Genomic DNA, 18,235 nt, shown 5'->3' on the forward strand with positions numbered 1-18,235 from the left:
TCCATTTCTTTTTCTTCTCAAATTTTTTCTTAGTTTTTGAAGTAGAAGGAACATCAGAAGCAAGATGACTTGAACTATAATTCACAATAGAATCGGCAGCCACAATAGCACTAGGAAGATCCTTAACATTCCGCCTTCTTAATTCATTTTATGCCCACCCTCATATTTTAGAGATGAAGTTGTGAAATTTGTCTTTATCGAACATGTTCTGGAAGTCTAACATCAAGAAAGTGAACTCCTTAATATAATTCTGAATTGAACCAATTTGTCTCAACCTTTTCAGATGGTCCTTCGCAAGCCATGATGCGCTTGGGAGGAACTGGTCCCTTATTTCCTTTTTCAATTTAGCCCAAGTATCGATCTTAGGTCGGTTAGTACTCTCATCATCTACATTCTAAATTCTCCACCAAAGTTTTGAATCACTTGATAAATACATGTAAGACTCCGAAAGTTGGAAAGATGGATCAAAAAGGAAAACTCAAGGAAATGGAACTGACCCCAAGTTTACGAATCCCTCTACACTCGCAGTCATTCCTAGGACTCGTAGGGATGAGTAGTAGAGTAGAGTCTTGAGATTTTCAAGAAAATTTCTCTGAGAAATTCCAACGACTCAACAAGATGAGTCATAATCCTGTTGACGATTCGTAAGGATGACTCATAACAAAACTTTAAAGACTAATATTTTGTAGGTTTTCAAAGTCTGTAGGATGAGTTGGGTTTACGACCCGTAATCCATATGATAAGTCATAATCACGACTCATAGAAACATCTTCAGAGACTCAAGTCTCAGAGTCTTTCATATACTACAAGACGAGTCAAGACTATAACTCGTAGACTTGAAGACGAGTCGTAGGGACCAACTCGTAGGTCCAAAATATAGAATTAATGAGGGGTAGTATTATCTTTTTCTAAAGTTTGGTTCAATTTATCTAGACATAATTATGGATAAGGTCAAGCCTATAACTACCCAACCTTTCAAATTCCCCTCATATTCTACTCATTCTTTAAAATTCCCCTAAGGCAAGATCACAAATTCTCTCAGGCTCTTCTTCAAATTTCAAGCTAGGGTTTCAAGTTCATCAAGGTTTTTCTTCAATTTTGAGTTGATTTTACCAAGGTATGTGGGGATTGATCCATGGGTTCCTTCCACCCATGGAGTCCCAAGGTTTCCTCAAAGTTTTCTTCAAATTTCAATTGTCTATTAACTCTAGTTTTGATGAATTGCATTGGAATATTTTGGTTTCATTTTTAGATGTTATCAATGATTGATATAAGCATGTTTCTACATATATTGTATGATTTCAAGTTGAATTATGAATGGTCATGCATAAATCTATTTTCAATCATGATTATGAAGTTCAAAGATGATCTTATATGAATTTTGATTATGAAGTTATATGATTTTCAAAGTTAAGCTTTTATAGATGAGTTGAGATTTATGATTCAACGATGAAATTTGTAATGATGATCCAAGAAGTTATTATGGTGTGATAAGTACAATTCTCACACAATCATATTTAGATGGTGATAAGGATAATTCTCACCAAAGTTATGAATTCCTATGAATCACTAATGTTCATAAGCTACTCTTATAATTATTTCCATGATGAAGTTAATGATGATGTTTTGATGTTTCTAATAAATTGCATTGGGATATTGACTAAGCACCGAGAGTACTTGTATGTAGAGTTCAGTCCGGGAACATAGTTAGTTACCTAAGGGAATCCTAGTAGCAACCTAAATTCTCAAAATACGTTGCCCATGTAGGTTGCCTTTATGGCATAGTTAGTGGATCCACATATAGCTCACAAAGTTAAAAGTTGTTCTCACAGATTCTACCTTGGCAAGTAACCTCTCTTTTCTCGATGTGGGAGTTACATCAGATTCTATGTTATAGCTTGCATGGTCTTAAGATGTCGGTTAAAGGTCTTATCCCATATTTAATTTATATGAAAAGATGAAGAGATTACTATGAAGTTTTATGATGCATTAACCATAAGTTTTCATGATATTTCAAATGCTTTTAAGTTGTTTTATGATGAAGAGATTACTATGAAGTTTTATGATGCATTGACCATAAGTTTTCATGATATTTCAAATGCTTTTAAGTTGTTTCATACTTATTATGATTGTTCATGTGTCCTATGTCATATTGTTCATGTCCTATTACTTGTTCATGCATACCTCGCATACTTAGTACACTATATGTACTAATGCATTTTTTACCTAGATTGTCTCATAATGTAGGGACAGACGATACTCACGCTCCCCACATTCATGGCTAGAGTTGGTTTAATTATCAAAAGTTGGTGAGTCCTCATTCATCAAGGACATGACTTTTCTTTCATGTTGTTACTTTGACTTTTCCCTTATGATTCGGGTGAGCTAGGAGCTCCCCCATCAAGTATTGACTTAGAGGCATATTTAGACATTGCAAGGGATGTAGTCAATTTTGGATATTGATTTAAGTATTTCCCCTTCCTTAGACATTCATTGATTGAGTTGACGGACCCTTTTTTTTATTTATTTCTCTCTTTACTGTTCAAAGAAGAAGTTTATGTATGTGATGCATGCTAAGATGGCTTGATTTGGATCTTTCGGATTCCCGATCGTTGTGTCACGTCTAGGCCCTAGACTCGGGTCATGACAATACATCATTGTAATATTCAACTTATCATTTTCAGCATTTCAAGCAGTTATGAAGTATTGCTCCATCTCCCAAAGAAAATTCTCTAGTTCCTTGGCACTTCTCGCACTACCAAAGGCCTTAGGATATGGGATATTCACTTTAGAGTGTTATCCAGGTGTTGTATCAGATGCAGCAACAGCCAGACACAACAGTGCTAACTCTGCACGAAGGTTTTCATTATCCTTCGTCAATTCGTCAATCTGCTATGTTATTCCTTCATAAAAATTAAGCAACTTCTTTAATTGATCTTCTATATCAGCACGATACAGATTCAACTCTGAACGAAATGCTTCAAATTTCGTTTTAATGCCATGAATCTAGGTAAGCAAATCCACCAACTTTGGATCATTCGAGCGCTCATGTGTTATACCAACGAATGCCTCAACTTGTGGCACATGTTCGCATAGTTCTATGTTTGTCACCATTTCGTACAACCTAGACTCTGATACCAATTGACACAGGGATGACTATTTTTCTCACACTCCACTGCTGGGCAATCTGCAAAACTCACAAACTTCAGTCCCACAACACACACGAATTTGTCTAAGTGCTTAGATTATCTTTAACTTTTAGGCAGCGTAGTGAATTAACAAACACACAAAACATACGAAAAGTCTTCCCAATCTTTATTACTATCAGTATACAACAAAGCAAAGGCTTCACGAAATTGATTAAGGCACAATTCACTCTCTTAATGCCTTAGTCGAATTTTTGCCCCATTTAAAAAGTCTGCACAAGGCAGTTACAATTGTTCTTGTGCTTGACATATGCTTACCAGAATCCTTATCTAAAAATAACGAAATTACAACAGTCATATTCTAACAGCTCTATACAAATATTCAAATTCAAGTATATATTATTATTATATCTAACATAACTATTATATTCATTTAGTATATATTTGTAGTATATGTTTAGCATAAATGTTATACAATGTATAAAGATTTAACACCTATATATATATATAGTATGAGATAAGTATTCTAGATAATTTAAAATTAAATTTCTAAGTAATTATACTATTGTTGTTATTATTCATGAGTTTATATTAAAAAATAAACTAGATGGTAAAATTAAAATAAATAAAATATTTTTGTAAAAGACAATGGAGTCTTGATAAAAGTGGCAGACATTGAATCATTTCCTATAAATGAGTTGATTTATATTTAATTAGCTTTCAAATTTTAAGGGTGTCCTTAAATATAGGCAATAATTTTGGAATGAAATCCGGTTGAATAGATTTGCAAGATAGTCAAAACGCGTTTTGAACGCGTAGTTAACAAAATGCGTTTTGAACGCGTAGTCAAAAAGGAACAAAATGCGTTTTGAACGCGTAGTCAAAAAGGGAGGTTCAATACGCGGATTTTACGCGTTTCTAGTTTCCTATAAATAGAAGACCTCTTGCCCTCATTTATCCCATCCTAGAAAGAGAGAGTAAGAATACAAAGAGAGTTATACACCAAGATAAATATTTTAGTATTGAGTGTCCTCTTTTGTAGTTGTTCCTTTTACAAGAGAGAAGTGTTAATTGTTATTTTCTCCTTGTATTTGAGAGTTGTGTACTCCATATTAAATAGTGAGATCCTTCTACCCCGTGGTTTTTCTCTTCTATCATTTAGAGGGGTTTCCACGTAAAATTCTCGTGTCTAATTTATTTTCATTATTTTCATCATATCAAACTTTAGTTGTAGTGCTTTCTCCCCCCAATAGTGGTATCAGAACCCTCGGTTATTCTGTCTATTTTATGCGAAGGTACTATCTGTAAATAGTAACTTTTGTGAATAGTAAAGTTCGGTAAATAGTACTATTCACGTGAATAGTAAATTTCAGTGATGGTACAGTTTGTCACGGTTGTTCGCAAAATATTCAGAAACGATCTAGAAAGGTGTGAAGCAAATAACAATGTCGAGTAGAACAAAGTTTGATGTTGAAAAATTCAATGGGACTAATTTCTCATTGTGGAAAATAAAAATAAAAGCGATATTGAGAAAAGATAATTGCTTAGCTGCAATTGAAGGCAGGCCCACAGACTTTGTTGATGACAGCAAGTGGAATGACATAGACAGCAATGCAGTTGTTGATCTACACGTGGAACTAGTTGATCAAGTGTTGTGCAGTGTAGCGGAAAAGCGGACGGCGAAGGAAATATGGGATACTCTTACAGGGTTGTATGAGGCCAAGTCTTTGCATAATCAAATCTTCTTAAAAACAAGACTGTATACTCTTCGAATGGCAGAGTCCATGTCAGTTACTGAACACATCAATACTTTAAATACTCTGTTTTCGCAACTTACGACAATGGGTTGCAAAATAGAGGGGACTGAACGTGCGGAGCTTCTACTTCAAAGTTTGCCTGACTCGTATGATCAACTCATCATCAAACTGACGAACAATACAGACAGTTTAGTTTTTGATGAAATTGCAGCCGCTGTCTTGGAAGAAGAAAATCGGCGCAAAAATAAGGAAGACAGACAAGCAAGTTCGCAACAAGCTGAAGCCTTGATGATGGTGAGAGGAAGACCAACGAAACGTGTCCCTAGTGGGAGTCACAATCACGGCAGATCTCAATCAAGAAGTAAGAAGAATATCAAGTGCTACAACTGTGGCAAGAAAGGGCACTTCAAGAAAGATTGTCGGTTCAGAAAGAAGAGTGAAAACCCTGAGCCATCAAATGCTCAAGGGAATGTTGCATGTACCTCAGATGATGGCGATATTTTATGTAGTGAGACAATATCAAATAATGAAGGCAGAAAACGTTTTGCTGATGCCTGGATCATGGACACAGGAGCAACATGGCACATGACTTCCAGGAGAGAATGGTTCCATCAATATAATTCTATCTCAGGAGGGTCTGTGTTCATGGGAAACGATCATGCTTTGGATGTTATTGGTATTGGGTCCATCAAAATAAAGATGTATGATGGCACGGTTCGCACCATCCAGGAGGTACGACATGTAAAAGACTTGAAGAAGAATCTATTGTCTTTAGGACAACTAGATGATAATGGATGTTCGTATAAGACTCACGGTGGAGTCATCAGAATATCCAAAGGAGCGCTTGTAGTGATGAAAGCAGAAAAACTTATTGCAAATCTATATGTGCTTAAAGGTGAAACACACCAAGAAGGAGAAGCATCAACCGCGTCGGCAAGTTTATTTGAAGAATCAACGATGTTGTGGCATCGTAAACTTGGCCATATGTCGGAACGAGGTTTGAAGATTCTTGCTGAGCAAAAACTTCTTCCAGGGCTCAAAAAGGTTCCACTACCCTTTTGTGAGCATTGTGTTACCAGTAAGCAAAATAGACTGAAGTTTAGCAGTTCCTCTACTAAAGGCAAGGAAATACTAGATCTGGTTCACTCTGATGTCTGGCAAGCACCGATGGAGTCTCTAGGAGGAGCAAAATATTTCGTATCATTTATCGACAATTACTCCAGGAGAAGTTGGGTGTATCCAATCAAGAGGAAGGCAGATGTTTTTTCAGTTTTCAAAAAATTCAAAGTGCGGGTAGAACTTGAATCTGAGAAAAAGATCAAGTGTTTGATGACAGATAATGGAGGAGAATACACTGGTGATGAATTTAATAACTTCTGTAAACAAGAAGGTATTAAACGGCAGTTCACGGTGGCATATACTCCACAACAAAATGGAGTAGCAGAGCGGATGAACAGAACTTTGTTGGAACGGACAAGAGCTATGTTGGCAACTGCAGGGTTGGAAAAACCATTCTGGGCAGAAGCAGTCAAAACCGCCTGTTATGTGATTAATCGGTCACCATCAACCGCAATTGATCTGAAAACGCCAATGGAGATGTGGACAGGAAAACCAGCTGATTATTCTCGCTTACATATATTCGGAAGTCCTGCTTATGTTATGTACAACACCCAAGAAAAATCAAAGTTGGATCCAAAATCCAGGGAATGCATTTTCTTAGGGTATGCTGATGGAGTCAAGGGGTATCGCTTGTGGGATCCCACAGCCCGCAAGGTGGTAATCAGCAGGGATGTTGTATTTGTTGAAAATAAGATACAAGCAAAAGAAGGTAGCACTTCAAAAGAAAAATCAGAGACTACTACAGTTGAAGTTGAAGAAATAGAAGAAGTTCCAGTTTTTTCTGAAGCAGCACCAGAGCACGAAGAACAAGAGCAAGCTGAAATCGAAACTCCAAAAGTTCGACGGTCAACTAGGGAGAGAAGAGAACCAGCTTGACACTCAGATTATTCTATGAAGAGTAATATTGCATACTGTCTACTAATAGAAGATGGAGAGCCATCAAATTTTTACGAGGCTATGAAAGGCCAAGAATCATCTCTGTGGGTGAAAGCAATGCAAGAAGAAATTGAAGCTCTCCATAAAAATAAAACATGGGATCTTGTTCAATTACCATAAGGAAGGAAGGCCATTGGAAACAAATGGGTCTACAAGATCAAACGCAATGGTAATGATCAAGTGGAGAAGTATCGTGCAAGATTGGTGGTGAAAGGATTCGCTCAGAAAGAAGGTATAGACTTTAATGAGATATTTTCTCCGGTGGTTCGACTCACAACAATTCGAGTGGTCCTAACGATGTGTGCTACATTTGACTTGTACTTGGAGCAGTTAGATGTCAAAACTGCATTTCTTCATGGAGAACTTGAAGAAGAACTTTATATGCTCCAACCAGAAGGGTTTGAAGAACAGGGAAAAGAGAACTTGGTTTGCAGGTTGAACAAATCTCTATACGGTCTCAAACAGGCGCCGAGATGTTGGTATAAGAGATTTGATTCCTTCATTATAAGCCTTGGATACAACAGACATAGTTCAGATCCTTGTGTTTATTACAAGAGATTTGGTGATGAAGATTTTGTTATTTTGCTGTTGTATGTTGACGATATGTTGGTAGCAGGCCCCAACAAAGATCGTTTCACAAATTTAAAGGCACAGTTGGCTAGGGAGTTTGAAATGAAGGACTTGGGACCAGCAAACAAGATTCTAGGGATGCAAATTCACGAGACAGAAATAATAGGAAGATTTGGCTTTCTCAAAAGAACTACTTGAAGAAAATCTTGAGACGCTTCAAGATGCAAGATTGTAAGTCAATTTCTACCCTACTTCCTATTAATTTCAAGTTATCCTCAAGTATGTGTCCTAGCAATGAAGCAGAGAGGATGGAGATATCTCGAGTACCGTATGCATCAGCAGTGGGAAGTTTAATGTTCGCTATGGTATGTACAAGACCTGACATTGCACAAGCAGTGGGAGTGGTTAGTCGATACATGGCTAATCCTGGTAGAGAGCATTGGAATACTGTTAAGAGGATCCTAAGATACATCAAGGGTACCTCAGATGTTACAATGTGTTATGGAGGATCAAACTTTACTGTTAAAGGTTATGTTGATTCAGATTATGCAGGTGATCTTGATAAAAGCAAGTCCACCACAGGTTATGTGTTTACTCTTGCTAGAGGAGCTGTAAGCTGGGTTTCAAAACTGCAATCTATCGTGGCAACATCTACGATGGAAGCAGAATATGTAGCAGCTACACAATCTAGAAAAGAAGCAATATGGATGCAGATGTTACTGGAGGAGCTCGGGCACAAACAAGAGAAGATTGCTCTATTTTGTGACAGTCAGAGCGCTTTACATCTTGCAAAGAATCCGGCATTTCATTCAAGGAAAAAGCACATACGATTTCAATATCACTTTGTTCGTGAGAAGATGGAAGAAGGCAGTGTGGATATTCAGAAAATTCACACTAATGACAACCTGTCAGATATTTTTACGAAGCCGATCAACAGTAACAAGTTCATATGGTGTCGATCTTCTATTGGCCTAGCAGAAACGTAACATTGCAGTAATTGGGTAGAAAGGATGGTGTGAAGACTTAATTGATTCTCAATTAAATCTTCAAGTGGGAGAATGCAAGATAGTCAAAACGCGTTTTGAACGCGTAGTCAAAAAGGAACAAAACGCGTTTTGAACTCGTAGTCAAAAAGGGAGGTTCAATACGCGAATTTTACGCGTTTCTAGTTTCCTATAAATAGAAGACCTCTTGCCCTCATTTATCCCATCCCAGAAAGAGAGAGTAAGAATACAAAGAGAGTTATACACCAAGATAAATATTTTAGTATTGAGTGTCTTCTTTTGTAGTTGTTCCTTTTACAAGAGAGAAGTGTTAATTGTTGTTTTCTCCTAGTATTTGAGAGTTGTGTACTCCATATTAAATAGTGAGATCCTTCTACCCCGTGGTTTTTCCCTACTATTATTTAGAGGGGTTTTCACGTAAAATTCTCGTGTCTAATTTATTTTCATTATTTTCATCATATCAAACTTTAGTTGTGGTGCTTCCTCCCCCCAATAAGATTTTATTCTGTAGAATTGTTATTACGGTAAAAATTTTAAATGCCATAATATAATCAATTAATATGGCTATGAGATGGTATGGACATGTGAAGAGGAGAGACACAGATGCCCCAGTGCGGAGGTGTGAGAGGCTGGCCATGGATGGTTACAGAAGAGGTAGGGGTAGGCCGAAGAAGTATTGGGGAGAGGTGATTAGACAGGACATGGCGCAGTTACAGCTTACAGAGGACATGACCTTAGATAGGAGGGTGTGGAGGACCCACATTAGGGTAGAAGGCTAGTTCATAGTCTCGTTATTCTTCTCTATTCATAGGTGTAGTAGTGCATTACGATCTCTTGTGCTTTGACTTCTGATTTCTGTTATTTCTGTTATTATTTATTGCTTTCTATGCTTTGATTACTCAATTTTACCTGTGACGCTTTCATTATTTATTTAATCGTTATTTGTTATTTGTATTTATTTATTATCTATTCGTTATTTGTTTGTTTTTTTTCTCATAAAGCTTTTAATTTTCTATTCTTATCTAACATTTTTTATGCATTTATGCTTTTACTGAGCCGAGGGTCTCCAGGAAACAGCCGTCCTACCTTGGTAGGAGTAAGGTCTGCGTACATTCTACCCTCCCCAGACCCCATGTTGTGGGATTTCACTGGGTTGTTGTTGTTGTTGTATGGCTATGTATATGTAATAATTCTTTAAAAAATGGCTAGTTATGTCTTTTTTCCCATTATATTTAACCTCTTTTTTTTGCGAAATGTTCAGTCAATTCTAAATATATTAAGTGTTGTCGCAATTAATTTACATTTACGCGACATAAAATCACGCACTTCACCTTGGACCCGGCCCGGCTCATGCGACGCCGGCGTCGCTTAGGAATGTCCCACTTATAAAATTTTACCGGGCATATTATTATTGTTACGGGACATAAAATCATTTAAATAGAATCACTTCGTGAGTTTCTTTGTTCCTAAGGCTAGAACCTTACACCCCTAATTAGAGGTAGAAAAATACATCCATGTTCTATAATTATTTTTTCATTACACATGTTGTCGAATATTTTTCTTGGAAATGTTTTTGATCACTCATATTTGCTCATTTCACACATTTAAGTATAAATTCCTCCATCTTAATTTTGATGGTGATATTTAATCGGATACGAAAAAATTTTAAAAAGTTATTTTTAAAAATTATAATTTAAAATAAATCAAAAATATTTGTTAATTACGAATCATTTCATTAATCTTAAAGTAGGAACTTTAAAGCTAATCTCTTTTTAATTAAAAAAAATGTCATTCTTTAAAATTAATTGCTTTAAATAGTAGGGACACATGAGTTGGGACAAACAGAATAATTTTGATCGATGATATGATTTCCATATCTTTCGGTTCTTCTTTCTATTATTTCAAACCAATTACGTAACTCAAACGCAAAGATATAATATTTAATTTGATTCACTGTCCCACGTTTTTCTCTGCATAGTTTGGCAAAAATTTGTCAAAAGTAATACCTCTTTTTATACCGTCAAAAAATATGCTGCACTGTGACTGCTCTTTTTTAATTAGTGGTCTCGAATTTGAGTCAGGAACATAGTAAAATTCTTGATAAAAAGTTTTCATTTTAAATAAAATCTTATGCTACGTGAATTTTAATTAGTCAAGCTTTAATGTGAATATCAAATATCAAATGAGAAATCAAAACGTACCCGTTTATGAGGATTCCTTAGGAAGTAGGTATAAAGATTGTTACATGATTTTATATACCTAAAACAATTCCTATTAGCTCTAATAATTTCCAATAAAATATAAAAGTGGATTTGCCCTATTTGCAACAAATTTTAAATATATGAAAACTAAATCAATCATAATTAAATAGAATATTTTATTGATAATTAGTGCCGGTACAAATTTATTTGTTCCCTTGATTCTTCTCTCTGGATTTCTCCTTGATTTGAGGGTCGTTAGTAGCGTATTTCTCAAACATAGGATGATTTGGACTTGATCTCCATCGTGATTCGAGAATCATTAGTGGCGTATTTCTCGAACTAGCTAGGAAGATTTGAATTTGATCTCCATGAAAGAATTTGTAGATTTTCATGAGTATTTGATTATCAAGAAAAGTTTGACATATTTTGATCTCTTTATGAATATTTTTTAAATTTTTAAAATTTTCGAGATGCCTTTTCAAAGGAATATAATACCAGGCATGAATTAGAGTTTAGGGAAGAGTAGCTTCCAAGAAACCATAACTGAAATAAGACTCATCCTGTAGAGTCTTACAAAATTTTGATGTCTACAAATGTCCCCTACTTCATGATTTGTAGGAGTGTAGTTTGATGAAGCTCAAATACAAGGCTTGAAGTATTCATTCTTCATCTTTGCGATTTTGTGCCTTCAGATTTGTATATTTGATTTTTGAGAGACGAGATGAAGGGCAGATTTGGTTCCACTGGGAGTACCAATTTGTTTGCAACAGATTTTAAATTGCTAAAAATAAATTATAATCCAAATAAAATATGAAGAAGCATAATTATATTAATAAAATAATATGGGTACAAAGTTGTTCGTTCCCTTGATTCTTCTCTCCAAATTTTTCCTTGATTCGAAGAAAATTAGTAGCGTATTTTTCAAACTAGCTAGGATAATTTGAACTTGATCTCTATGAAAGAATCATGGATTTGTGGATCTTCTTGAAGTCAAGAAGAGTTTGACATATTTTGATCTTTTTATGAAAATTTCATGAATTTTTGAAATTTTTGAGATATCTTTTCAAAAAAATATAATACCCTTTATATAGACATAAATTATGATTTAGAATAGGATAGCCTTAAAAAAACTCGAATTGAAGTAAAATTCATTTTGTAAAGTCCTATAAAATTTTGGTGTATAAGTGCCCATTCTAAGGGAGTTTAAAAAGATGAACAATTTTGCAAATATCGAAGTTAGGCGGGTTGATTACTTGCCAACAGTGTCCTTCCTACAAAGAACTTTAACAAATAAGTACTCTCATTGGCCAACTTAACATCAAACATCCATTTTATTTTTAAAAAAATATTTATAGTTGATTTATTTTAGATTATAATTTTTTTAAAAAATATAATAATTGTTCATAATGGTTCCCATCATATAAATTAAAATGAAAAAATTACTAACCAACAAACTAAAAAATAAAAAGTAAGAAAATCCCGTAGTACTGCAACAAAAGAGATATTTAACGATAATAATTTTTTTTAAGTTAATATTAGTGCATTTAGAGTCACTAAAGTCTTTACCATCATTTATATAGCTTGTTGATTATAAATTTTTATATTTATTACTGTCACTAAATATAATATAACAATAATTATATTATTACTGCTAAATTCTTTATTTGTTGTAGTGTTATCCTACTCATACACATGGATGATGGAGCTCTATAATAAATATGAAAAAATAGCTAGAATAAAGTTGGCAGTGTACAAATCTAGGGGCGGACCAACATGGTTTCAAGTGGGTATATATATATGTGTCTTCTGAAATATACAAGTATAAATAAAATATTGACCCAGCTTTAGTCAAAACAACCCTTTTGGACTAGTGGTAAAGTGGGTTCATTTTTGTAACGGTGTCAGTTCGAAACTAGACAACAACATAGTTATTATTTTACTCTTTTCCAACCTTTATTTTGTGCTTGGCCTCATTATTTTGATTAAATAAAAGGGGTAGCCCGGTGCACTAAGGCTCCCGCTATGCGCAGGGTCCGAGGAAGGGCCTGACCATTAAATTATATATTTAAATTATTTATTTAATAAATAAAATATATTAATTAAATAAAAATTATATATACGCCACTGTACAAATCACGGCCATGGGAAATAAAATAGGAGAAAACCTCATTTATGACATGTAATTAGCATTGGTTTATATATTTGGTAGGCCATATTTTCTCTACTTGTTGTTTTACACCTTTTTTATTCCTTTTTAAAATGAGAGTGTGAGAGTCGTGTTTAAACTTTAAAATGTCTAGTTTTATAACTTCGTACTATATTAAACTCCACAATTATCCTTTAAATTATGCTACAAACTAGTCATTTTTTGCTTAATTTTCTTTGTACATTAGTGCAAGAATTATTAAGATGAAGAGAAAGTGTAATTTGGAGCTGAGACTTGTTCCTCCTGCCCCATACTTCGACTCCATGTAAGTACTCTCTGTATTTCTATCCAAAATCCAAAATTATTAGCATTTTCTTATAATTATTAACTAGCATTATCTATATGAAAATTAAATACACCAGCCAAATATATTATGCAGTGTAGATTCAATAAAATTAATGGCTTTATGACAATTTCGGATCGACAGAGTAATCTGTAAATATTGTTATTTCTCCTTTAATTTGTACTATAGGGAAAATAAAGAAAGCATAGATGAAGAGAAGAAACATCGGGAGTTAACAATATTCTATGATGGAAAAGTTGTGGTTTCTCACGCTACTGAGCTTCAGGTAATATTTTGCAACTTTATTCGGTAGAAATCATCCTACTGTATCCCTCTGTTTTAATTTGTTCCAGTATATTTAGATTATGAGGATCAAATCAACTAATGTTTAGTGTGAATTTAGATATATAATCTTCAATTTTTAAAAATTAAAAACTTATATATTTACAAACTACAAGTACTATAAAATTACAATAATTAACGATTAAATTATTTAAGATATTATAATTAAAAAAATAATATTCTTTAACCATCTGAATAAAGTTGCTGCCATGTGACCAGGAGGTCACGGGTTCAAACCTTGGAAACAGCCTCTGGCAGAAATGCAAGGTAAGGCTGCGTACAACAGACCCTTGTGGTCGGGCCCTTACCCGGACCCTGCGCATAGCGGGAGCTTAAGTGCACCGGGCTGCCCATCTGAATAGTAACTAAGGGTGTATAGTTTTGTCCTCTTAATGATAATGATATGTAAGATGCATATTATAAGTATTTTAGTGGAAGATCGTTTGATTTGATAGTGAATATAATGCTGAAAATTCATGGAAATACTTGTAAAAAATATAGCAATTCGGACGCATTAGTTCCATATATAGCTATCTATTATTTCCATAACCAAATATAGCTATATTTTTTATCCCAACCTTAGAATAAACGGAATTTAAAAGACCCAAATTATTTTTGCCCGGCCAACACCCAAAATAACCCAGTGAAATACTTTGTTGCCCAAATTCATTTATAAGTCAAACAAAAGTAAAATGACTTGTTTGTTAAAAAAGAAAATGCCAACTTCTTTGGCTTCACTCAATACATGAAAACTCATTTTAATAATTATTGTTCCCATTTTCTTTTTGTCAATCAAAAATTCAAAACATTAAAAAAAAATTGCAAAATTTTAAAAATAGTTAACTCTGTGTGTTTAATTCTGAAAATTTTGGAAGTTCAATTGATGTGGTGCTTGAAATTCTATTGATTTGGATTGATTAGCTAAAATTAGAGTACACATTACATTGGGTGGCAAAATTGGAAACGAAATTCAAATTTGTAGCTGATAAATTTTTAAAGTTTGTGATTGAAAGTTATTGCAAATCAATTGAATATTGAAAATTATTTTGCATTCTTGGAAATTGGAATTCAAAGATGAGATTTTAATTATTTATTTTTTGAAGTTCTTCAATAATTCTTTATTGTTGACTCATAAAAATTTGAAGTTAATGAGATTTTTATAGTATTATATGTGTTCGGTCGTTAAAAATCGTTAACTTATAAGGTGAATACAATGTTATTGAAGTGAACAAAAGCTGATTTGAAGAAACAAATTTTGACATTACTCGATTATTGTTATTTGAAGCTTCATTTGGGTCGGGTTATGGGTTATTTTGGGTGTTGGCTAGGACAAAAATGATCTGGTCCTTCAAATTAATTCCAACCCTCCATATATCTATTTTAAGGTTGGGATTCAGATATTTAATGTATAAGGGATATATTTAGTTCAAGGTATCACGTGAGGAATGTATTTGAATCAAAATATATAATGAAGATATCTTTCCAAATATTTAACGTGTAAGGGATATATTTAGTTCAAAGTATCATGTGAGGAATATATTTGAATCGAAATATATAATGAAGATATATTTAAAATTTTTTCTGATAGTATAGAGATAAATATGACCCCTTCCATTTTTTCAATGTAGCTAATGAATAGTTTTGTTATAATTCTAAATTTATTTATTTTTATTTTTCAATATTACAGGCTAAAGCTATAATACATCTCGCAAGTAGAAAAATGAAGGAGAACACAAAAACACCATCACCACTTTCAGAGCCACCATCACCATTATTACAATCTCAAATGGAGGTTTCCATGAAGAAATCACTACAAAGATTTCTCCAGAGGAGAAAAAATAGAACTCAAGTAATTTCTCCATATTATCATCAACAACAATAATAATCTATCCACTGAAATCTCACAAGTGGAGTGTAAAAAAAATAAAATATACGCAAATCTTAACTCTACTTTATGAATATGGAGATGCTATTTTCGGAGGACTTCTCCATATCATCACTAGCTACTAAATATACTACTTTTGGTCATCTATTGTTTATTTTTTCTTACTTTTCCTCCGTTCTTCTAGTTTGTTACAAAGAAAAAGAATCTTTTTTCATGTCATTACTGATGACATGCTCAGAGATATGTAAATTAGTATTTTCGTAGAATTTTCTCTGCTTTAATTTATGTGATACATTTCATTTGTTGAGGATTTGTTTTTTAATTGGATGTCCCCGAAGGGACATTTGTTGAGAATTAATTTAACTTATTATGAAAGTTAAATTAGATTAGATCAACTCAATAATTTAAAATTTACAATATTTATCTTAAGAAACTATAAAAGTATTATAAGTTAAGATTCTTCTCATGTTAATGTAAGAATACGCACAGTAGAAGCATTATTCAAGATCACGAATTTACATTATAACTAAATAATATAACTTGAACAAACTTCGAAGATCAACTAACTTGTTGAATCTACCACATAATTCGTTCAAAATTGAGGAACACAGAATTGCAGAACTACAATCTTCTGTTATTTTTCTTACCATTTACTCTATCAGAATTTGTGTGGGCAAGTATTTATTTTCTTAAAGAAATACATTTCTCTATTGCCCCCTTGCCCTTTTATACACAACCTTCACTCCAAGGAGGAGAGCCAAACGATTTCAGCCATAAAGAAGTAGTTAATAGGGACAATCAAGGGGCAATTAAGGGGAATCAAGACCAAAACATTTTTGCTTTAAAAGTGCAAAACGTTAGCTACTTTAATTAAGATATTTAAAACTCAAATATCTTATTCCATTAAGAAGACAAGTAAATACAATGTTACTTCTCCTGCAATTTATTCTTTTTTCAATACCGGTTAATTAGTCAGGTATAGCAGGAACCATTAACTTATAAACTGAGGCTTTCAATCACGATATTAATTTATAAAAGAATAAGTTAATCTTATTATAATTAATTATAAATTATTCCACTAAAAATCTGTAATTGCACTCCTCGATTTAATTTTGAAATGATCAATCAATTCATCTTATTTAACTCCTCATGTTAGAATTACCGACACCAGTCAATTAAATCTTGACATTTTAAATCAACTTTTTCACACCAAGATCCATTCCGAGAGTTCTACTTGCCCGAATTCAATTTCGTAAAGTTGTACGGTCTCCTTAATGTCTTGGTTATTAGATCAAATAATCAAAACCTAGAAATCAATCCTAATCTATTACTGGATTATCCTAGCCCACACCTGACTCGGATTTTTTTCCAAATATAGCCTAGTCTCAAAATTTTTAAGTTACTACTCAATAGTTTTCTTGCCCAAATGTCTTTTCCATTGGTGTATCCATAACGACAGGAACAGATCATTACAATAGATACCAATTTACTCATCACTTGTCCCTGAGTAATCAAAAAGAAAAAAATGGGCTAATACAAGAATATAGTAGTAGCTGAATCGTAAAACCAATGAGGGTACTTGTCTCGCATGTCCTTCTCGATTTTCCAGGTAGCTTTCTTAACTAGACGATGCTTCCATTGTACCTTTACTGACTTGATCTCTTTAGTCTTCAACTTCTGCACATCACAATCAAGAATTGCAATTGGTTTTTCTTCCTACTGGTGATCTTTGTCTAGTAAGACTGAGTCCCACTTAATCATATAGTATCCATCCCCATGGTACTTCTCCAACACAAATACATGAAACATGGGGTGGACTCTAGAAAAGCTAGGTGGTAGAGCCAACCTTTAAGCCATAGGCCTCATAAAATTAAGAATTTCAAATGGGCCGATGTAGCGAGGGCTAAGCTTGCCTTTCTTACCGAACCTTATAAATCCTTTTATGGGTGACACTCTATTCAACAGCCTAAAATGTCATGTCTCACATTTTACGTTCTGCATATTCTTTTTACCGACTCGGGGTTGTTAAAAGTTTTTCTTGGATACTCCTTACCTTATCTTGTTCATTCTTTACCAAATCGACTCCCAAAGGTTTCACATCTTCCACCTCAAATCGTCCTATGGGCGATCTACATCCCCTCCGGCCATAAAGTTCTTCAAATGGTGCCATATCTATATTGGAATGATAATTGTTATTACAAGAGAACTCACACACGGGTAAGCACTTATCCCAATGGCCCCTAAAGTCGATTACACATGCCCTCAACATGTCTTCCAATACCTAATTTTCCTTTCTGACTGACCATTAGTCTGTGGATGAAAAGTTGTTTTGAAAGTGAGTTGAGTGCCCAACCTTTTGTACAGTTTCCCCAAAAACTTCGAAGGAACATGCGTTTCATGATCTGAGATGATAGAAAGGGGCACTCCATGAAACCTTACTATATCTTTAACATAAATCTTCGCCAACTACTGAGTATTATAATCTATTCTGGTTGGAATGAAGTGGGCTGATTTAGTGAGTCTATAAACCACGACCCAAATAGAGTGATACTTTCCCAAGGTCTTACGAAGACCCACTATAAAATCCATGGCTATTCTCCCCCACTTCCATTCAGGAATGGACATTCTTGGAAGTAAACTTACATGCCTTTGATGTTCCTACTTTACCTGCTAATAGTTTTGACACGTAGCCACAAACTCAACTATGTCTTTCTTCATTCTAAGACACCAATAAAGCTTCTTCAAATCTCAATACATCTTTGTCACACCTGGATTAATAGAGTATT

At 34.0% G+C, this 18,235-nt stretch overlaps 1 protein-coding gene across 1 annotated transcript; it reads left to right on the forward strand.

The window, feature by feature from the left end:
- The first annotated feature begins 12,986 nt into the window (after positions 1-12,986).
- LOC129890428 (protein TIFY 5A-like) lies at positions 12,987-15,686 on the forward strand. The gene is made up of 3 exons (XM_055965986.1): positions 12,987-13,204; positions 13,412-13,508; positions 15,252-15,686. Exons 1-3 carry the CDS (start codon positions 13,143-13,145, stop codon positions 15,444-15,446), a joined length of 354 nt encoding a protein of 117 aa, XP_055821961.1. The 5' UTR covers positions 12,987-13,142; the 3' UTR covers positions 15,447-15,686.
- Positions 15,687-18,235: the final 2,549 nt, after the last annotated feature.

This window comes from Solanum dulcamara, chromosome 5 (genome assembly GCF_947179165.1).
Source record: "Solanum dulcamara chromosome 5, daSolDulc1.2, whole genome shotgun sequence".
Taxonomy (NCBI): domain Eukaryota; kingdom Viridiplantae; phylum Streptophyta; class Magnoliopsida; order Solanales; family Solanaceae; genus Solanum; species Solanum dulcamara.